The sequence below is a fragment of the Lissotriton vulgaris genome, chromosome 9, assembly GCF_964263255.1.
Source record: "Lissotriton vulgaris chromosome 9, aLisVul1.2, whole genome shotgun sequence".
Lineage (NCBI taxonomy): Eukaryota > Metazoa > Chordata > Amphibia > Caudata > Salamandridae > Lissotriton > Lissotriton vulgaris.
The window spans coordinates 633,862,701-633,886,356 of NC_141697.1; the positions used below are offsets into that span (position 1 = coordinate 633,862,701).

The 23,656-nt window shown below is 45.7% G+C and overlaps 1 protein-coding gene across 1 annotated transcript in view; it reads right to left on the minus strand.

The window, feature by feature from the left end:
* Positions 1-23,656, minus strand: part of LOC147692003 (cytochrome P450 2F2-like) — an 803,876-nt gene that overhangs the window by 140,385 nt on the left and 639,835 nt on the right. Inside the window, exon 7 of the mRNA XM_086938296.1 lies at positions 5,306-5,447. Within this exon, the coding sequence (XP_086794422.1) occupies positions 5,306-5,447 (142 nt within the window). The remainder of the gene's footprint in view (positions 1-5,305; positions 5,448-23,656) is intronic.

A 23,656-nucleotide genomic window follows, 5' to 3' on the forward strand; every position in this document is an offset into this window, starting at 1 on the left:
TGTGGCAGTATTCTCTGGAATATCCTCATTGTCAAATCAGTTGTATTTATTCAGTGGAAATGCGAGTACACCAAACTCAATCGAGTTCGGGTCTCCATTTGCCTGCACTGGTATGGGCACATCAGCTGCCAGATGTGGAGAGTGGATCAGCTCTGGAGGACAGGGAAAGGTATCTGGTACATAGCACTGCAGCAAAGCTCTCTTAGGTAGTGACCATCTTCTTTGACTCCAAGCTCTGTCCATTATTGCTAACTTCTTCTAATGAGGAGCCCCTGAGTGAAGTAAACGGCCATTCAAATGTTAAGCGAAGAGTCAATACTTCTGATTACCTAGTTCTTCCCCTTGGCAATATAGGCTTTGTCTTGGTTTTGAAGTACAGTAAGACAAGACCAACTCCAAAGAGAAGAGCTGACACCGCTCCCAAATACCGAGCCTTCCCACGCAGAACACACAGTGGTGCCGAGTGAACCGCTCGATGTAAACCAAGAAACAGATATGATAGGAGATAACAACCGTGCGCTACCTACCGCTAATACTACTCTAAAACCAGGTAGAACCTCACCTACAAAAACACCCCTATCTTTACATAACTCAGACAACTCACACAACATCCCAAGAAGGAATGAAACAGACGACCAAACAGAGGATATACAGGAAACGACTGAGGCACTAAGAAAAGATCGAAAACCGAGAAAAGCAACATACAACCCCCGGACACACAGGCTAACCATCCCCAAGAAACTAATCAGGAACCAGAAGGCTACTAATGATCTTCAGAAACTAGTCAGCAACATGACACAAATCACAATTAGTACTTTACAAGCGATGAAAGAAATACTGGAAATGACAGCAAGCACCCATGCTAAGATCACAAATATTCAAGATCTTGTACACTCCATACATAGAAAGAGCAAAGAAATTGACATATCACTAGCGAATAGGAACAACCGACCAAAAAGGACGAAGGCCCTGTCGAAGGAAGATGCCACTGCCTTACTCCAATCCTATGAATTGCCTGATCATGAGGAAGAGGAGAACATCAAAACAGTTCCGATAGACCCTAATAGAATACCAAGAAAGAACGATAGGAAACTTAATCATAACAACTTACAACAAGTCCTGCTTAATTCCGAACACGAAACGCTGAAGATTAAGAACCCTGGGAAACAACTGACATGCCTCCTACTCAACTGTCGATCGGCTACAAAACATGCGTCAGACATAGCAGACCTCATCATCAACAAAGAAATTGATCTGGCAATTCTTACAGAAACGTGGCTATCGGAATCATCATCCCCAACCATGGATCTCTTAGTACCACCTGAATATAACATTGTGAGACTTGATAGACCTATAAAGACAGGAGGAGGAATTGCCTGCATTCACCGATCGGAGATAGAGGTCAATCAAATTCAATCTGACCCCCTAGAATCTTGCGAATACTTAGGTCTCAATATAAAATCAGCAACGAATCAAAGATGCAATCTACATGCGTTTTACCACCCACCAGGAGAGAACGCTAAGTTCATAGAACAGTTAATGGAGATCATTATGACCAACTCTAACACGAATGCCAATAACATATTCCTAGGAGATTTTAACTTACATTGGGACGACTGCAATGACAAGCTAGTCAACACGCTTAAGGACTTCCTTGTTGAGCTAAAACTCAACCAAGCATGCACGGAACCCACACACTCAAAAGGAGCAACACTTGACTGGATTATCTCAGATATCAAAAATACAACAATCCTCTCAATAGCCCCATGTGACTGGTCGGACCATTATGCAATAACATTCCGGATACCCATATTGAAAAGGGGCAAGACTGTTCAACCTGCCAATGTTAAAAAATGGACCCGAGACACTAGAGATACGAATATTGAACTGCTAGTACAAAGCTGTGAGAGTGACTTAAAGCCAGCCAGCAATTTACAGAATGCAAACGAGTTGACAGAGCATTATATAACCTCAATCGGGAACATCGTCAACAAAACCATGCCATTAAAACTAAGAAGAATAACGGAAAAAACGAAGAACCCATGGTTTGACGGATCATTGAACGAAGATAGGCGCAAACTAAGAATGGCCGAAAGAAAATGGAGAAAAAACCCTTCATCCCCCGAGCTGAAAGCCCTCAGAAAAATTAGGAACCAATATAACAAAAAGATCATCAACTCCAAAAAGGAATTCATAAGATCGGAACTGGATAATGCCAAAAACAGACCACGGAAACTGTTTGAAATCCTGAAACAACAATCAAACAAACTAACCAAAACAGCGCATGAAAACGTAAAAACATCCATAAGTAGTGAGGAATTTTCTACATTTTTCACGGAAAAAGCCAAAGCGCTTGAAACAGAGCTCTTAAGCGCAGCAAATAACCCCCCCATTCAGCCACTGACTACGAACGATCCCAATTCAACTACAGTGTGTAGCACAACGAAAAACAATGCAAACTGGGACACATTCAAATTATACAATCAGAACACGATCGCCAAAATGCTCGTAAAAATCAAACCCAACAACCACTACCAAGATCCCCTACCTGCGAAATGCTTAAGAGAAATCAGCCACATTGTTGTGCCAATCTGGACCAAAATAATAAATGCATCATTGTCACAAGGGACCCTCCCAGACTGTCTAAAAACTGGTCAAGTTGTTCCATTGATCAAAAAACCTACTGCAGATCCTACAGACCCGAATAACTTTCGACCAGTAACCAACATCCCCCTATTGGCCAAGCTAATTGAGAAATGCGTGCAGGGCCAGCTGAGCCAACACATCAACAAGTTTTCCCTACTAGATGATTGCCAATCAGGATTCAGATCAGGACATAGCACGGAAACAGCGATCCTCCATATTGTCGACGACGCGCTACTGGCTCTTGATCGAAATCAAGCATGCTTGCTAATTCTTCTGGACCTGTCATCGGCATTTGACACAGTAAATCATGAAGCTTTACTGGCCAGGCTACACGACAGGATGGGAATGTCTGGAAATGTGTTGAAATGGTTCGAATCTTTCCTAAGGAACAGAACACAACGTTTCCTGGTCAATCATTCAATTTCACCATCCTGCCCTAACTCAATCGGAGTCCCACAAGGATCGACACTATCCCCTGATCTATTTAACTTGTATGTTGAACCTCTTACAACAATTCTCAGTAACTCACAGGTATCTTATCATATGTATGCGGATGACACGCAGATATATATAAAGATCACCTCCCTTGAAGACATTGAGCGAATGAATGAAATATTAAAAAGGGCAATGCAATGGCTAACTACTAATCATCTGAAGCTAAATGCTCAAAAAACAGAATTCTTACTAATCTCCCCACCAAAGTGCGCTACGGAAATAAAGGAATGGACCAAGTTGGTGACTGCGCTCAACTGCACCCCGACTCTAGTCAACTCAGCTAAGTCGCTAGGGATCACCTTAGACGAGAGTCTCGACATGAAAACTCATATTAATTCAATGGCAAAAAACGCCCGCTTCCACCTGAACTACCTAAGAAAATTGAAACCATTCATCTCTGAAGCAGATCTGAAACTGGCAATCCAATCTTTAGTCATCTCTAGGATTGAATATGGTTGCACCACCTTAGCAGGTCTACCAAAAACATCCACAGCACCACTAAAAGCCTGCCTCAATGCTGCAGCGAGACTCATCACCGGATCTAGAAAGTTTGACCACATCTCCCCGCACCTGAAAGCATTGAATTGGCTACCCTATGAGGCCAGAATTCAACTAAAGATAGCATGTATCACCCACAGAGCACTCCACCACAATACTCCTAGATACCTATCCAAGAAAATTGAGCTATCAGGAGGCAACAGACCGGCCAGGAGTGCCAAAGAGTTGGTGCTGCGCCCAGCCATATTCAGAAAGAAAAAAACTTATGACAGAGCATTCTCAGGAGCGGCCCCCAGGATTTGGAACTCATTGCCTCCAAGCATTAGGAAGATTCCTAATACCTCGAAATTTAAGCGAGAAGTGAAGAGCTTCTTAATGAGTAAATATTGATATAGACAAGGTTATGTCTCACTATGAGAACGAATGCTAGCAGAAAGGGAAGGACTGCCGTGAATTTAGATGGAAGATAATGATGGTCTGATACTGTCGACTTCCTTTTGTAACTAAACTGTATACCAATTGCTACCTCTTGTCAAAGCTAATTCATACAACTATCTCACATCCTGAAACTATATAACCGCTACCTCATAGGTATGACAAAAAGGACAAATGACATAACCTCACGTTGTAAAACAAATTCGTTTTATAACCGACGTACCCGAGTGGAATGTAGCTACTTAAGCACTCTCTATAGCCATATAACTATCTACCTCATATATATTTGTTTGTTTAATTAGTTATCTTCTTGTTAATATTTAAACTACTTGTATGTGAAGCGCTCTGATACCCACGGGTCTTGTTCGCGCTATATAAAACTTTAAATAAATAAATAAATAAATAAATAAATAAATAAGGTGATTTTAGGATGGCCTTCTGCTGAAAATGCATATGGAACCTATTTCCTGACAGTAAATATTATAGACCTTATTTTTTAAAAGGGCTCTCACACACACTACAGTGTGCCATGCTTGATCATGGAGTCCTTGCCTGGTACATCTAACATTACTGCGCAGGCTGGACCTCACTTTGGGGGGAGCACTTTGATGTAACAATTCAGGAGGCATCTGGAGGATGGATTAAAATAGCCTGCGTATCCTGCTCTTCTTTTGACTCGCAAAAGGGAACATAAGAATACGAATCTGTATTTTACCAACACCTCAATACCAGCAAACCATCTCTAACTGCAAGACATATTTGCTCACACTTTTTATCCAAAGCCCAATAACAGAACACCATACTGTCCAGATATGCCTTTTATGACATGAAAGATAATCTAACAGTGTATCAAAAAACACAGTGTGAGTGAGGTCTACGAATCTGCCTATAAATCAAATGATACACTCATTAAGCAGAGAGTCAGGAGGAGACAAATAGAAGCTTTGGCTTGCTTCATCCATGCCAAGTAGGAAATGGAGACTGACAATCAACTATATACTTAACTCATTGTTATTTTTCAGGTCAGATCTGTATTCTCAAGAAAATAGGGCTGAAAAATGGAGCTCCTCCTAATCGTTTTATGCCTCTCACTGCATCGTTCCAAAATGTTATCTCTTCATTATCTTTCCATTGATTTCTCCATCCTTCTCCTTTTATGTTTGTCCCTCCTCTACCACATCTTCATTTACTTGTGTACTTAGATGACATCATTGGTTCTTCATTTGTTTACCTTGAATCCTGGGGTTTTTCATCATGTATATAAATCCAAACCTCAAAGTTGTACTGCATGATTCTACTGATGCACAGAACACATCAAAGGTGGTCATTATCAAGGTGTCCCAGTTGAAGAAGGCAGATGGATTGTTTTTCTCCTGAAAGACAAAGTTTACATAAGGTTAAATGGGTTTGATACACACAATAGAAAGAAGCAACCATACATTTTTCAAGGACTTGTCCAAGTTATCATTCATTCACATAATCTATTCTTTAGTCGGAATCCATAAAGGTGTGCTTATAAAATAATGTTACTCTTTGTACCCATTTAATCACCGAATATCCTGTTTTCTCTGAGGTGCAGTGGCAATCTTCTTTAAAACAGCCCTACACATTCTGTTATTTTCTAGCATCCCCCTTTGATATCACTCTGGCTTTAAAACACTACTTTAGCATATTTACGTTTAGTTCTTATGTGGGTTTTCTGTTCTTCAGATGTATTTTAGGATCATTTAATTTCTCTAGTTCTTCTATTGGACCAATCAACCAACTAACAGAGCTCCAAAATGAATTTACTGAACCTTCTGAGACATATTGTGGTATTGTTTGTTATTAGTAAGTGTCTTTATTAGGATCCATGTTCTTGTGCACACTGCAATGGAATCACTTCTTCCTATTGTTCTCTTTTGGGGTCTGACATTGTTGTTTTATAAGATGAAGTTGGGTAAATGCAAGGAACGTAGGCCAGACAGGCAGCAGTGTGGGAGAGAGGTGAAAATACACACTGGTCTTGTAAAAAAGACAAGTCACCTACTGCCCTAGAACTAAGCCCATAGGTTGTTCAGTCCTCACTTTTTGCCTAATGGTGGAATGCCTATTCCAACAGCCTGGTGCCCTTAGGGGTTACTGTGCAATCTGTGTAACACATATTGCCTGGCATGTAGGCCTTGTCCTCCCAGGAACTTGGGGCCCGATGTAGGTAAATCTAATATACCACTTCTAAAATACCGAATCATACCGATTCGGTATTTAAGAAGTGGAAAATTAGAGGGGGGAAATGTAGGTAATTCTGATTCGGTAAATTCCGACTCTGTAAGATTCGGTATTTACCGATTCTGTAAATACCGAATCGGTATCCCCCATTGATTCCTCTGGGCCTTGAAACCCATAGGAATCAATGTGGAATACCGAATCGGTATTTACCGATACAGTAATTACCTATTCTTGCAAGGGTGCAGGGGGTGTCACTTTGACACCCTCTAGCACCCCAATTACAGGCTTGTGTGCCATGTGGCACACATACATGCCCTAAGGGCATGTCTGTGTGTCACATGGCATAGGTGTGCTGGCACAGATGTGCATGCACACCTGGATTCGGTATTTTACCACCCAATTGGATTGGGTGGTAAAATACCAACCCCTGAAGGCCTGTGGCACTCTTCAGAATGCCACCTACATCTCTATTTACCGATTCTGTACATTTACCGATTCGGTATTTTACTGAATCGGTAAATGTACAGATTCGGAAAAAATTACCGAATCTGTACTTATACTTACATAAGAAAACCGTAATACCGGTCGGAAACGGCCGAATTCGGCCGTTTCCAACCGGTATTATGGCTCCTACATCGGGCCTTAGATACTGCTGTCAGTTCACTAAATGGAAACAACCAACCCTCTGTTTAGGCTTTAGCAGTCATTTATGCCCTCTCCTTGCTTTGGCACTGCGTGCAGCCTAGCACAAGCACAGGCACCCTTGCACCATAGTGCAAGTATGCCTGCATCGCGGGGGGCGCTAGAGGGCGCACTGCAGAATGGCCGCACTGCCATGAGGCTCCTGCAGCCCAGAGCTTTTATCCGTCCAGTTATCCTTTTGAACGTCACCAAACTCTACCCTGACCCTGGATTCTGGTTTGGTTGGCAGCAGACCACACTCGTTCCAACTCCTGCGACGATCGGAGCTTGCTGGCCGAAGATAGAGCCCCCGAAAGAATCACCGCTGGGCGCTCTGGAGGACTGGAGTTCCGCGGTCCGGCGTCCCGGCTCATGCTAGTCCGCTGCCTCACACGTGGGGTGTAGGCCCATTCCCCTCCCCCACAGGGACTCTCCGTGGCTGTCCTCTCGGCCGCGGCCGGCGGCTGCACCTGGGACGTGTATCCTGTGGAGCCATATCTGCGGCGCCGTTACAGGCGTCACCTTGGACTGCGGCGGAGGAGCTGCAGTGTGGACGCCGATTTCCCCTGCGGCCTGGGTCGCGGCCATTGTGTAGGCGGGAGTGGCGGGGCGTCCGTGCCTGCTCGTGCCCCCGTATGTGGTGCTTACCTGACCGCCTGGACTCTGGGGGATGCGTGCGGAGGTGAGTGATGGTGGAGATGGCGATTACTAAGGGGGATGGTTGGACATACTGCTGGGACGCCGTCCTGGCACCATTTGGCGCCATTTTCATCGTGGCGGATGCGTTGTGGAGAAGCCTACCGTACTGGTTGCTGTGCCAAGGCTTACCATTGAATACGGTCGCACCTGACCCATCGAACTGCGCTGTTGATTGTTGCCTCCTGCTGTGCGGCACATACCGCATTGTTTTTTGACTGTACTGCCCTGCTCTGTGGAGGACTTCGCCGGGGCTACCATCTGCGCACTGCCTTTGTCGCACTTCGTAAGTGACGCTACTTTATCTGTTCTGTTGTGTGCTGTGGTGGGCCACTGTTGTGCCCTTTCATACTTATTTCGCCTGCTGGTATAAGGGCTGCCCTCTGCCACCCTGGAGGCGGCAACGGCTTGAACTGGTGTCGAAGGCTGCACGCAGAACAGCAAGTTGATATTGTGTGGGTATCAGAGCACTACACCCCGATCTTTGCCTTCGCTGTGCTGTGGGTTCTGTTTAGTACGTGACATTGGTTGGCGACCGAGCACTTGCACCCGGTGGTTCCCTCGCTTCTCCTTGTACATTGCTGCGGGAGTTGCTGCACTCTGTGTGTGTGGCACCATGGGGAAACCGGACAATAAACAACCTAAGCTATCCTTTGACTCTGCAGCTTCTAGGAGGGGCGCTCGCCTGGTGCAGGAGGCAGGGAGTTCGCGTTCCCCCCGCCCGCCTGTCACTGACACTACTCCGCAGCCCACCACCCCGGATTTCCAGCAGATGATGTAAGAAATGCGGCAGGGCTTCACCACGATAGTAGATAAAGTGGACAAATTATCCTCGCGCATGGACGCTGTGGTGCAAAAACTTGATGTCCATGAGGAGTGCCTGACCACAGCGGAGCAGCGCATCTCGGATCATGACGACACTACGGCCACCCATACCACTCAACTGGCGAGAATGGACAATATCCTGAGGGTAATAGCCGCTAAGAATGAGGAGTTGGAAGCGAGAAGTCGGCGCAATAATGTACGTGTGGTAGGTGTTCCGGAAACGACAAATGTGGGAAAAATGGAGACATATGTGGAAAGGCTACTAGTTGGTGCGATTGGAGCGGAAGCGTTCTCCACGCAGTTTATGTGGCCTATCATTGTTCGCCTCCTGAACTATCGGGACCGTGACGCGGCTCTTCGTGCGGCTCGCACTACCCGCTCGCTTTCCTTTGAGGGGGTTAATTTCACTATCTATCCGGACTTCACTCCGATGGTGCAGGAGCAACGACGCAAATTCCTGGCGGTCAAGAAAAAGCTTAGGGATCTGCAGGTGGACTATGCTTTACTGTACCCTGCGAAGCTAAGGGTGACTCTTCAGGCGAAGCAGACTTTCTTCACTAATCCGCAACAAGCGGAGGACTTTGTGAAGCGCCTCCGGAGAGAACGGACTGCTCATGACCGGCAGGACGAGGAGGGGCAGGATGGCCACCGCTCGGCGGGGAAGGAGGAGGATGTCTGACCCAGTCTCTAGCGGCGTGTAGGTTGTGGTGCATACCTTGCACTGGCACTTGTGTGGCTGCCCTTGGAGCCTGCGCTTACCCAGACTGGTACTGTTAGAAGTGTTGTGTAGGTCACCGGGCTGATCCGTGAGATCGCTATAGGGGGTCGCCAAGGGGGCGATGGTTGATGATGATACTCTGCTCCGGGCACCCACTCCCACACTGCGCCTGGGATAGGGCTTTGCCCTGCGGCTTGAGGATCGGCGTAGTGTGAGAGGGTGGTTATGTGTACCTCTGGTGGGCACCCCACTGGGAATGCCCCACTCTTGTTGAGTTTTCTTGTACGACTGACTTGTTGGTTGAATGGATGTATGAATGATGGGAGGGGGGGGTGGGTGGTCGGATGTCCTGACAGTTTGGGGATGGTCAGGTGGGCGGGGGGAGGGGGAATTGCGCTGACACCTTACTTTTCACTGGATGCTTGTGCTAATAGTAGTGCTACGTATGGCTGTACCAGGGTCATGGCGATGTCCTGCGCTGTTATTCTGATATCTCCAAGGCAGTATCATGCCTGGCCCATTCCTGTGAGGGGGGGCTGGGCACAGGTGGGATACCCCTGATCAGGTCATTGGTTATGCTGGTGGGGCACGATGTTTAGGTCGCGCGATGTTCTTCATGTGGAATGCGTGCCTGTTGCACGGTTGTTCTCGTGTGTGGTTGGGAGAGGGGGGTTTGTTTCTGTGGATGGAAGACGGCATGGATGAATGTGGTGTACGATACACGGATGGGACGGTGAGTGCAGTGGTAATGGTCCACTGCTTTGACTCGGGGACGTGGGCTTGTGCACCGCTCCAGCGTGTCTCCTCGCACATTCCTTCTGAGTGATGTCAGTCGAGGTGTTGGATAAGATATCGATCTTGTCTTGGAATGTGCGTGGGCTTAATGATGCCAGGAAATGTCGTAATGTGCTTCACTATCTGGATAGGCATGCCATACAGGTGGCGCTGCTGCAGGAGACACATCTGCGCCGAACACCTGCGCCTACGTTTGGGGGGAGGTGGGCCACAGTGAGGAGCTTTTCATCGTACTCCTCTTACTCACGAGGGGTTGTTATACTGATCAAGAAATCACTCTCATTTCAGGAGTTGTGATCACGAGTGGACTCTGATGGGAGGTATGTGCTATTGTGGGGAAGGATTGGGCAGATTACTTTGCTTTTTGTGAACTGTTATGCACCGAATGTTGATACACCTGCTTTTTTTCTTGCACTTTGGGGCCATGTTCTAGCTGTGGAAGCCTCACACATTGTATGGGGTGGTGACTTCAATTTAGCAATGCGGGCTCTTGAGGATAGATCGGAGGGGAGCTCTCAATACAATGTACAAGCCAGGGATGTCTTGCGGGGCATTGTGGAGGAGGCGGGTTTGATTGATAGCTGGAGATATGCACACCCCACGGGCAGGGAGGGTACACACTTTACGGCTCAGGCTAGTACCTGGGCGAGACTGGATTATGTCTTCCTCTCCAGGGGACTTGTGGCGGGATTACACGATGTGACACACCTTCCCAGAACGTATTCAGACCACTGTCCCGTTAGGCTTATGGTATCGATGCCCGGACTACATAGAACGCGGCCGCCTTGGAGGTTTTTCCCTCCTGCCCTGTTGGATCCCATTTTTAAGGCGGAGCTAGGCGAGGAAGTGGAGGCATTTTTCCCGAGGAATAGGGGTTCTGTGGATAGTGTGGAGATGATATGGGAACTTATAGCTGTGTGTACACGGTCTGTGTACACATCCCAGTGATTGGGCACTCCCTCTGGTTCATCAAATATGCATAGACTCCATTAAGTTTTCACAATTTCTTTAATTTGGATATGTTATTTTTGACCTTTCATTAGAAGATTAATTTCATCAACTTTGAATGGCATTGTCATAGATCAAAATCGCTCCAATGCATTTCGGGCCGGATGCCCTTTTTCAAGGAGCTGTGTTGATTCAGCTATCATTGAGTGCGAAAGCGGGTTCAAAGCGGGACCGTCGCGGTCTCCATGTCTGCTGGCTGCTGTGTAGAGCTGTGTGGCACAGCAGCCAGCAGACATGGAGCGATTTTGATCTATGACAATGCCATTCAAAGTTGATGAAATTAAGACCGTGTACACACAGCTATAAGTTCTACTTTTTGGCATAAACAGACGGTTACGCCACCAGTTGGAGCACCTCTAAAAACAATTATCTATTTGAAACACTTCACAGAAAGTCCCGCGCCAAAACGCAGTGCATTGCCTATTCCATTTTTTTCATTTCGAGATGATATGGGAGGCATTTAAAGTTACGATTCGAGGGATCACTATGTCCAAGAGCTGCGGGGTGCTTAGAACTATTGTTCGTAGGCTCGCGAGTTTAGAGGCTGATTTAAAACAGCTAGAGCGCGGGATGCAGGCTGGCCCTGATCCTGACCTCATGCATCAGTTTAGGGGTAAACTCTCAGAGCATGAGGAGGAAGCGACCAGGGAGGCGAAGCACAGGGGGAAATACTGGACGGCGAGGAGGTACTGCGAGGGGGAGAGACCTGGGAAGGTACTTGCTGCACTCACAAGACATCAGAGGCAGAGTTCAGATGTGTTGGAACTGGTTTTACCGGATGGCACGCGCTGCAGGGACACGAAGGAAATCCAAGACACGTTTATACGCCACTACACACACTTATACACTTCACAGCAATCGGGAGATGTGAGATATGGGGGATTTCTGGACGAACTGGCGCTCTGCTGGCTATCCGACGATCACAGGGCTTTCCTGGGTAGACCCCTCGAGGTGGAAGAGATCAGAAGTGCCATTATGTCTCTGAATAACGGGAAGGCTACAGGGCTGGATGGTCTCCCTGCCGAATTCTATAAATGTTACGTGGATATTATGGCCCCGGTGCTTCGGGAGGTATTCGAGGAGTCCCTTGAGGTTGGGAGACTGCCTGGATCTATGCGGGAAGTTGCTATCACCTCTTTGCTCAAACCAGGAAAGGATCCCCTGGACGTAGGGTCCTATAGGCCTCTTTCATTGCTCAACTGTGATGTTAAAGTATTGGCGAAAGTGTTGGCAACACGGCTCTCGGAGCTTATGCCCGTTATAGTCTTACCTGATCAGTCCGGATTTGTGCCTGGCCGGGCAACTTCTCATAATCTTCTAACTCTATTTTCCTTAATTCCGACCATAGCCCCAGAGCTCCCGGTGGCGGCCGTTTTTTTAGATGCTACGAAAGCGTTTGACTCCGTGGAATGGGGGTACTTGATAGATGTTTTATGCAGAATGGGATTTCCCTGGATATTTATCTCATGGGTCAAATTGCTGTACACTGACCCGATGGCGAGGGTGGTTGTGAATGGTGTGCTCTCCTCCCTTTTCCAATCTCGAGAGGGACCAGGCAGGGGTGTCCTCTTTCCCCCCTCCTGTTTGCCATTGCCATAGAACCTCTTGCATGTAGGATTCACCAATTGCATCAACAGAGTGCATTTAATTGTTTTCAGCGTCAAATTGGGATCTCTCTGTATGCAGATGATGTTACCCTATATGTAAAAGATCCGCAGTTGAATATTAACGCGATACTACGTGAGTTTGTTGCCTTTGGCGGTATTTCTGGAGTGCATATCAATTGGCAGAAATCCCAATTTATTCCGCTCACTGCAGCGGTTCATCGATTCCCGCTTGACTACCCTCTTGAGTGGTGTGATACAGAACTACGTTATCTTGGTATTGTGATAGCGTTGCACAAGGAAGAGACGATCAGGCTTAATTATGGCGTCGCCATAACTAAACTAGCAGATAACATTACGAGATGGATGTCTTTGCCTCTGTCCATGGCGGGTAGAGCGTCGCTGATAAAAATGGTGGTGCCCCGCTTCCTGTACCTATTCCAGAATATTCCATATCACCCTGGGGCGTATTTCTTCACACGTCTCCGCTCGGAGCTACTTCGTTTGTTCTGGGGGGGCAAACAACCGCGATTAGCATGGTCCACCTTAACATTGCCTTATGTCGATGGGGGCTTTGACGTCCCTGATCTTGAGAAGTATTATATTAGCGCCCAGGCGCACTATGCGTACCACTGGATGCGCCCCACACCGTTTATGCCTCAACTTGCTGCTGAACAGTGGGTTGCTCATCCTCTCACATTGGTGGGCATGGTACTGGGGAATGTTGGAGACATAGATACTCCTCAGACTACGGTGATGTGTACGGTTGATGCCTGGAAGCGCGTTACGAAGGTGCTGAATTTTGCATTCCTCTACTCGCCTGCGTTGCCTCTGGTCTATCACCCTGCCCTATCCTTGTTGCAGGAGACGGGGTTCCAACGCCTGTGCAAGCGTCTTGTGATACTTACATGGGGGGACCTTTTTCGAGAGGGTGTCTTTCGTACCCGTGAGCAATTTTTTGGTAGTGGGGAATTTTCCCCGTTGGAGATGTTTTATTATGTCCGGTTACGGCAAGGTTTGAGGACACTGCTGCCGGAGTTCCCCAAGGAACCAGGCGTGGCCTTCCCGCTCCACGTGATGTTACTCTCCGATGGGCGTCATTTGGTCTCTAGGTTGTATGGTGCCATCCGGAAACAGCGGGTCACCTCGTCTAGTCGGGCACGCGAACGGTGGAATGTTGAGCTCGGAATTTCTATCTCTGATGACCAATGGGCGTACTGTTGTGGTGTGACGGCCAATGTCTCCTCTAGCTGCCGCTTGAAAATCATACACTATAAATTTATACAACGATACTATTACACTCCAGTTCGGAAACTCAGGTTCCGGTTAGCGGAAGATGATAGATGAGCACGTTGCCATGCGACGGGGGCCGATTTCCTACATCTGGCATGGGAGTGTGGGGCCATTGCTGAGTACTGGGTACAGGTTCACGAGGCCCTTCAGGTCATGACTGAGGATGGGGTATTATTCGACCCTATGGTCCTACTACTGGGATATACTAAGGAGGTGCCGGCACTCTATCGCAGATTTGTGGACGTGGCTTTATTGTTGGCAAAACGACGAGTGGCCTGTTGTTGGGGGCGGGGCAGGGTACCACGGTTCGGGGACTGGCTGAGGGATGTCCTTTATTGTCAGGACCAATACAATGTGTACGCAGAAATGATGCCTGTGCGCTGTAGGCCTAGGGACTTCTGGAGCCCGTTGCAGGTATACCTACTTACTCGAGCTGTGCAGGACTCTGAGTCGGACAGTGAGGAGCGGGTCGGGGTTGGTTAACGGGGTAACGCTTGCTGGGAATCCGCCTATATCTATCAGATACCCTGTGACACAGCGACTGGAGAGATCCCTATACACTGCTGCTTGGTTGCTTATGAGGGTTACACTGTATTTTCATTGGGGGGGGGGGAATACTGCCTGCTCCTGTGCGATGATGCCTAGAGTACCTCGGCCTGGTGGCTGTTGACCTATGGGTGTGAGACCACTGTACTGATGCTGTTTTCCGTCCAGGAAAAATGTATGCTTTGTATCCACACTACTGCTGAGCTTGCATGCTCTGTTCGGATGTGTCGCACTCCAATTGCTTGCTGATATCGTCATTCCATGAGTGTCTATCTTGATATGCGTTTTGACTTGGCACCTGGACTTTCCATGTACGCTGCTGCATTGCATTGTCCCTGTATCTTCGTATGCTTTGTATATGTGCCACTACTGACCTCTGCTTGTCTTCCAATAAAAAGGTTTAAAAAAAAAAAAAAAAAAGTATGCCTGCATCGCAGGCAGGATTGATTTAGTCGAGGAAGGGATACCTTCCTGCACAAAAACAATCCTCAGAGGTATTTTCCTCTATGTGTGCTGCAGAATGCAACACAATTGGAAAGAGGAAATAACGAAGAGAAATAAAGATATTTCTCCTCATTATGCCTCCCTTGGGAAGGCGTAGCATTTTGACACATCATAGCCTTAACACCAAGATACTAACTGGGCTCAACATGGATGAGGAGATTTCTGTGCACCTAGGATGATGCAATTTCCTTTCGGATGGTCTCTGTGAGTTTGCATATTCCCATTAATGTATCTGCTTGCTTTTGGCACACCATGTATGTATGCAAACATTGCACGTCTCCTCAACATATAGTTCTTTGGATGACAAAGAAAAGTTTTAAAGATGTGTTTGTGTCTGCACTAGTTATTTCTTTAGTTATGGTTTTATAGTAATTGCCTACACTTAAATCTATTGTGTGCACTTTGTTTTTGCCTTCTATACATCTTCTCACATTGGGAACCCATGTTTTCTTTTGTCTTCTTTTCGCATGTCCCATATATATATAAGATTGCAGAACACATTCTCCAGCGTGTCTTAGCCTAGATCCTGGCGAAAATAAGAAAGCACTGAAAGCCTGTTTTCATCAGTCTCATGGGAAAGTTGTGGTAGTACTTATTTCCTGTGCGTCTGTGACGTAACAGTTGCAAGGAATGTTGGAGGACTGTGTACAGTGTATGAGGTCACCTTTTGCAGAATCAGGGAGACAATCTATTGTGCTAGCCCACTTGGGCACAATTTATGATGCAATCTGATACTCTTAGGGGGACGCACTAACCAGGCTCTGTTAGCCTGCACCACCACTTTGTTGTTGTTTGCTGGGTTGGGACTCGGTACCCTAGCCTGCTTCGCCTGCCAGAGGGAGAGGGAGGGGCCTCCTCCCAGTCAAACATTGCGGCCACTTCCCACAGCACGGGATGCACTGACCAGCTTCTGTTAGCCTGCACCACAACTTTGTTGTTGTTTGCTGGGGTTGGACTCAGTCTCCCAGCCTATTTCACCAGCCAGAGGGAGACGGTGGGCCCTCCTCCTAGTCAAACATCGCGGCCGATTCACGCAGCACAAGAAGAGCGAGGGCGTGCCCAGGCCAAGGGTGGACCCACCCAGGCCTGTTGGAGCCTGAAGGAGACTGGACTGGGCCCCCCTTCTAACGTGTTTCAGGGCGTATGGTCCAGTATAATGGGTAAGAAAAAGACAACCAAACCAGCAATGGAGAAGATAACGATCACCTTGCTGGATAATTTCTTGGCCAAAGCTAAATCCTCTTGTATAATGAAATTGCGTTAACTGAAATGAGGCTGTCTATGGATGGTGGGGATTACCGACCTGGCATCATAACTTTGCCTGCCCAGGACATACCATCAAGTTCGGTTGAGCAGCCCCCTGTTTGCGAGCCCGCCCAGGCAGATCCTGCCATTTTGGCCGCACTTCTGTGTCCTAGAGTAGCCCAGCCCTCCTCCATTGCAGCCGCAGTTACTGCTAAAAGGAAAAGGTGGCATTCCAAAGAAACTTCACCAACTACTGTTAAAAGAGTAAGAGGGGCCTGCGCCCATCAGTTGCAGTACCCACCCTTTCCTCTAAACAGGGTGATACCAAATTGACTCTGAAATTTCAAGACATTGAATTGCTCCTAGCATTTTTTTTAGATCTATTAATTTCTCGTCTGGACGCTATTGATGGCACTCTTGCTGGTTTAGCAGTTAATTGATTGTTGACACATTTAGTGTCAAATACTGGGGGGGTTCTGGTACCACCGTCAGTTAATGTAATTGTTTCTGAAGATTCTATTACACGTAATCATTGTGAGGGGAACCAAATTAACCAGGTTGTGTTCTCACATAGTGAACATACCCCACACATAGGCCTTCCACGAATCACAGCTTTAAAAATATTAACTTGCCCTAGTGCTGATAATAACACTCAGCAGGCAAATAGTATGATTATCCAAATTTCCCCACGGTCATCTACAATTTCTGGCCTGCCAAATGTCCAGCACACAAGTTCCAGTAAGAGAAGTAAACTCCCATCCTTGAACCTACATGCTGCATGCCCCTTCTTAATAATTTTGGTCAGCATCCCTATTCTTAGAGTTGACCAAACTGAAACAACTTTTCAATTGCAGAACAAAGCTTTCCATTGGCGGTCGCAAGCTGCTAATGTAGGCAAACCAATACAGCACCACCTGATCATGGCCAGAAGAATTTCATGGGTAGGGACAGATCCAAAATTATTTGAAAAGTTTGTATTATCCTCAACTTTAACAACCAATGATTGGTGAGAGATTTGTTGAGTCAATTACCACCAGCCCCCAACCCCAACTCCCAGATTTTTGCTGTTCAACTGTTTTTTTTTCTACAAACCCCCTACTTCCCAATAATATTACACAAAATCTGAGATCCCATGTAAATATTGACACTTCCTATACCCCTCAGTTAGTCTATAGTAATATACCCCTAGCAAATTGATTTGGCCCGTGGGGGATTGGATAGTTGTGACTGACTGACTGACCCCCTACTCGTCCATACTGCCGAAGATCACTTTAGTTGAGGACAGAGCCCCTAGCACATATACAGGTGCGGGGGCCCAAACGAGTAACAATGGATCAGTTCCACATGAGATTTTTTCCTCTCCTGGCAACAAAAGCCAATATTTATAAATGGTTATCACTCGTTTTTTACACAAGCTGTCGCCTAAATTTCTGGTAGAGCAAAATGGGGCCTTTTAACTCTTATTGCGAATACTATAACTTTTCACAAGGTTGATTTTGTGAACACCTCTGCTCATTGTCATATCGTTGTGGCTAGCGGTCGAAATAGGCAAGATTTACTGATTATACATTTTTATAATAATAATTTAAGATTAGGCTAACTGTCTAAAGATACTAAGGCTTTCTGGCAAGTGGTTAATTCCCTGTTTCTTCAAGAAAAAAGTGGGCCCACTCTAGACCACCCCATAGATGAAGCTATGTGGTTGTCTCATTTACAGAACATTTTTCAAAAACTGACAGATGACTTCATGGAGCTTTCTGAGTACTTTTTGAGAAATCTGTGATATATCCTATTTTCAAGAAAGGAAAAGTTGCAGATCCTGCTAATTACCGCCCAATTTCCGTCCTTGACAGCACAGCTAAAATGTTGGGCAGATTGCTATTAAATAGGCTGGAGGAATGGGCCAAAGAAAATAATATATTTGCAGAAGCCTAATATGGCTTTAGAAAGGGTAGCAGTACGACAGACCAATGCCTCAAACTCACCTTATTTTTTGCCAAATATGCCATTACAAAGAAAGGCCATAGGTAAACCATAAGTGAAACAAGACCTAGGTCATAGTTATACATGTAATGGCAGGGTCAATCTCAAACATTTTCCTAACATGACTGATGGGTTGGATCTGTCTATAACGATAAAGAGAGATATGTTGGTAAAATACAAGAGTAAAAGTTCCCATGTTATATGAGTGATGGTAAGTAATTTACCAATATATCTTGTGCACATGTATCACATAAGTCTGATGCAAAGAAAAATATTTACATATATAAATTTACAGTTTCATTAGGTTGCCAATTAAGTAGTGTCAAATAATATCATACCAAAAAGAAATTCACTTACCAAAAAGGTCTTGGTAAATTGTTCGGGCTTATCGTCCAAAGTTTAATGCTAAAAGGTTCAGGCTAACCGTAGGTGAAAGTGAAAACCATGTTGAGAGGGAAGGGTAGGAGTTCGGAAAAAGTAAGCACCACAGCATGCATTAAGTAAAGGTATTTTTCTTTGCATCAGACTTATGTGATACATGTGCACATCATATATTGGTAACCTGCTTCTGTACCATCACTCATATAACATGGGAAGTTTTTCTCTTCTCTTTTCCCAACGTATCTCTCATTATCGTAATAGACAGATGCAACCCGTAGAATCATGTTAGGAAAATGTTTGAGATGGACCCTGCCAAATAATCATTATATGTATAGTTTAGGCCTGGGTGGTGAACTTTGCCCCGTTCACAGAGTTTGCGGAGATTTCTGCACTCCGCACTCCGCGTAGCTCGTGGAGTGCAGAAAACTCAGCTTCACAATTTGCAGCAGAGTTTTTTCCCTGCTCGCGATGGCAAACTGTACGTTTGCAATCGCGAACGGTAAGTTCACGAGCGCGAGCTGGGCCGCTCGGGTAGAATTTCTACCCGAGCGGCAGGAATACCAGCACAAACTGCAGTTCACACTGCACTCCACCATTCGCTGAACTTAGCAGAGTTTTTTTGTAACTTTGCGGAGTTTCGCGTAGCAAAACTCTGCGAACTACGCCCAGATCTAGTAGTAGAGATCACTGGCAAGAGTATAGTAAGCACAGGGATATGTTTATCGTGTAACTGAGCCCATAGGGAACCCTCTGGTTTCATTTCACTTATGGTTTACCTAAGATGGTATGTTTATGTGTACCACCGATGATGACTAATGTTGAGTTTATGACGATATATCCCTGTTTTCTCCTTTATGTCTATATTTTCTTTCACCCTCGTCTTGGATATTGGGAACACCTACCCTCACACCACACACTGTCGGCATGCATCTGACTTCATCCTTTTTATACCCTATTGCTATCTCTGTTATGCCTATTTTATGTAATGGGGACCTGGTCCCTAGACACTCCTACCCACTTTTCCTCACAAGCCTCCTCTCTCCTATACCCCGCCTACTTTCTTATTTATGCTCACTCGTTGATATCAGCCTTGAAAAAGCCCTGGCCAGCAGGCCAAAGGGCAAAAACATGTGTTGGCTGTTGCTGTTCTCACCTCCGCTTTGTAAATATAACTTAGGTATTGCGTTGCCCAAGCAACACCAGGCCTGACGCAAGAGTACCGCAATCCAAAAATACAGCTAGGCCTTAGTTATGTTTTAGGCCATGATATACAGTTATAACTTTGCAGTGTGCTGTGGTACATGTCGATGACCACCCAGCATATCACTAGTCAAAGGTTATTTTTAGAGAATGAAAAAGAAGCCATATTGTTTTTACTTCACTTTGGTTGTGTTCATTGTTAGGGCTTTAGATATAGGCAAGCAGTATTTCCCTACTTACTACTACTTTATTAAAGTGGTAATAAGTATAATAATGTATTTGTTTGTTTTTAAATAACTTTACGGCCATGGACCGCAGTAGCTTCAAAATATTTTGAGAAATTCTGTGAAAGTACTGTGGTGATAGATATCACTAAATTTAAATGGCTTTAAACTTAAAAAATACTTACCCGACTTAACTGCAGTATCAAAAAAAGCATAATTTCCGCACCAAAATGTATTATCCTGCCAAGTTTCATGTAAATCCATTAAGCTGTTATCGCGCAATGTCATATACAATAGAATAAAGAAAATGCATTGGTGGAATAATGCATTTTGGAACCCCCTTTAATCTTTGTGCCCACTTAACGAATCATCACAGATAGTTGCATCATATCAGAATGTAGAAAATGCTATGCATCTGGAAAGTTTTGTGGTGATTCGTCAAAAGGATGGAAAGCCAGGGAGCTTGTATCTGTGGAATTCCTATCTTTGGGGCTACTACAGAGTGGCAATCAGATTTAATGTTATTTCTTTGTTTTTGTCTATTGTATTTGTTATGCATTTGTTTATTGGTTCACATAATCATCTGACCATAAATTTGTATTTTAGTTGTTCATGTAATAATTCTGAAACTTTACATATCCAGTCTAGTTCTTTCTTTGGGCTTCCTTGCAACTTGTACTAGGATTGAGCTACATATGAAGCCCAAGTCCTCCATATAATAGTTTGTGTATCTCAATGTTAGGTTAGTTTTCCATTTTGCTCCACAGGGGTGCATAAGAAAGTTGTTTTTTTTTGGCTTGTTGGGCCAGTCTTTTTTGTGAGCCAGAGAGCGTGCAAATAAAAATTATGTAGATTACAATGTATTCTATTTGTTAAGTATTTTTTTATAGGTTTCCAAAGGCATGTGACCATAAATGGGTCTTTCAGTTGTTCATGTGGTAAATCTGAAACTTTACATATGCGGTCAAGTCCAAATCTGGGGGACGCATAAACAAAACTGCCCCGTGGTTCAACGCTGAACTAAGAGTTCAGAAAACCGCACTAAAAAGAACCGAAAGAGAATGGCGCAAGACTCTCTCTGAAGAAACCAGAACTAATTATCTAATCGAGAGACGAACCTACCATGGACTAATCAGAAAGATGAAAACAGCATACTTTACGACTAGGATCAATGAGGCTGGTAACTCGACGAAAGAGCTGTTTTCACTTTACAAAACTCTTTCAAGCGGAAACTCAGCTATTGTCCCCGATGACTGCTCGCCAGAATTGTGTGACAAAATCGCAGATTTTTTCTCAGATAAAATAACAAAAATCTACTCAGCATTCCCTACACAGCCCAATACCGGGGCAGACTTTGTTGAAAGCCCAAGGGAGTGGGGAGATAAACCAAGACTCACCAACTTTGTTACCCCTCCCACGGAAGATCTTCTCAAAATCTGTAGGTCGGTGAAGTCGGGCTCTCCTCGAGACCCAACCACACCCAAACGTCTGACGGATAGTCTAAGGGTACTAGAACCATACATCAGACATCTACTCGATGTATCTTTTAGCACCAAGACAGTACCTAGGGATTGGAAAAAGGCGGTTGTTCTGCCCCTCAGGAAGAAACCTACCATCAGTTTTGAGAAACTTGACAATCTCCGCCCAATTTCACTCCTGCCCTACCTCGCCAAGGTGGCTGAAAAAACGGTCAATATACAACTAATGGACTTTGTGGAAAGGGCTGCCCTATTGCACGACACCCAATTCGGATTCCGCCCTCGCCACTCTACAGAGTCCGCCCTGCTTACTGCAGTTGAGACCCTACGTCAGGGGGTGGATGAGGGACACACCATGGCCCTCATCCTATTGGACCTGAGTGCAGCTTTCGACACTGTGGCGCACGACAACTTGCTACAGTGTCTGAACAACGGAGGAATATCCGAAGCTGCACTCCAATGGCTACAGTCCTTCCTGACAGGGAGAAGCTTCCAGGTTCGCCAGGGCGACCACTACTCGAGAGACATAGGTTTGGGACAGGGCGTCCCCCAGGGTTCGTCCCTGAGCCCAACCTTGTTTAATCTCTATGTCTCCCCAGTGGCTTCAATTGCCGTGAGTCACGGATTGAGCATCGTGTCATACGCCGATGACACACAGCTGGCTATCTCCCTATCGCGTGCACCCGGTCTTGCGATGGACAGTTTCAGGGATTGCATGCAAGAACTTGCAACCTGGATGTCCACCAACTGCCTTAAATTAAACGGCAACAAGACCGAGGTGCTCGTTGTGGGGAGGAACCCATCTGTTTGGTCATCGGCGTGGTGGCCTCCATGCCTGGGTGAAGCTCCCAGACCCCGCCAGGGAGTAAAAAACCTTGGCGTCTGGCTCGACGCTGACCTATCTTTTGGACCCCAAATAGACCGAGTTGCAGGTGTCTGTTTTGGCGTCCTAAAAACCATAAGGAAGGTCCTTGACCTCCTTCCTATGTCAGCACGGAAAACACTGGTACACGCCCTTGTGACATCACGCCTAGACTACGGCAACCTACTTTACCTGGGTACCACCAGCAAAGCTATGAACCGCCTTCAGGTAATACAGAACGCAGCAGCCCGTCTCATCCTAAAAACCCCTAAACGATCAGACACCAAAGCCGCTCTCAAAACCCTCCACTGGTTGCCAGTAAAAAGCAGAGTGGAATTCAAAGCCCTCTGTACATGCCACCGCATCCTGGCTAAGAAATCACCTATCCCACTCCAGAACTTACTGACAAGGTATACACCTGCCCGCGATCTGCGCTCCTCATATGGGGGCCTACTTCAGGTTCCTAGGGTCAAAAGGGCCCGTATGGGCGGACGCTCCTTCCGTCATCTGGCAGCGAAAAGCTGGAATTCCCTCCCTCTCCATCTCCGTCTGGATCCATCCGAATCCAGCTTCCGCAAGAACCTAAAAACATACCTGTTCTCCACATAACAGTTCACTGGTCTCCAACCTCTCACAAGAGTTCTTCAGTTGCAGCGCGGGGACACGCTTCTGCGTAACCAAGCGCTTTATAAGCTACCCTTATTATTATTATTATTATTATTTTTTGGGATTCCTTGCTACTTTTAGTAGTGTTGTGCTACATGATATAATTAAGTTGTTTGTCCTTATAACTTCATAACCACTCCACAAATTCACTTGCAATAGCACGAATCATCATGTACATAGTCTAAAGTACATTTCTGTGAAATTTCATTACAATCCATTCAGCCATTTTGCCGCTATGTGAAATACAAATATCTATGTAAAATGCGAAGGGTATGGAATTTAGCAAAATATCTACTTGTCAATGGGACAGGTTGCCTCATAAATCTACTTGTCCAGTAAACAAATCCACGTGTCCCTTTGGTGCCACATAGTGCAGCAACACATTATGGCAGCAATCTCATTGTATAAGAGCTCTAATTATAGCCTCTGATTATGCCAGGGCTCAAATTATAGTAGAATTTGAATACTAGCAATTTCCAAATTATGCCACCTTTCCGCAGATTTAGATACTGGGCCTGAAGGAAGTGGTATGCAATAGTTTCAGCGTTTGGATGCCCTTTTGAGTCTGGGCAAACCTACTAGCTTGCATGTTTAAGAGGGTTTTCACCATCTCTTCTTTAATTGTTTCCCATACAGAGAAGGTTAGAAATGTGCTCGTGACAAGG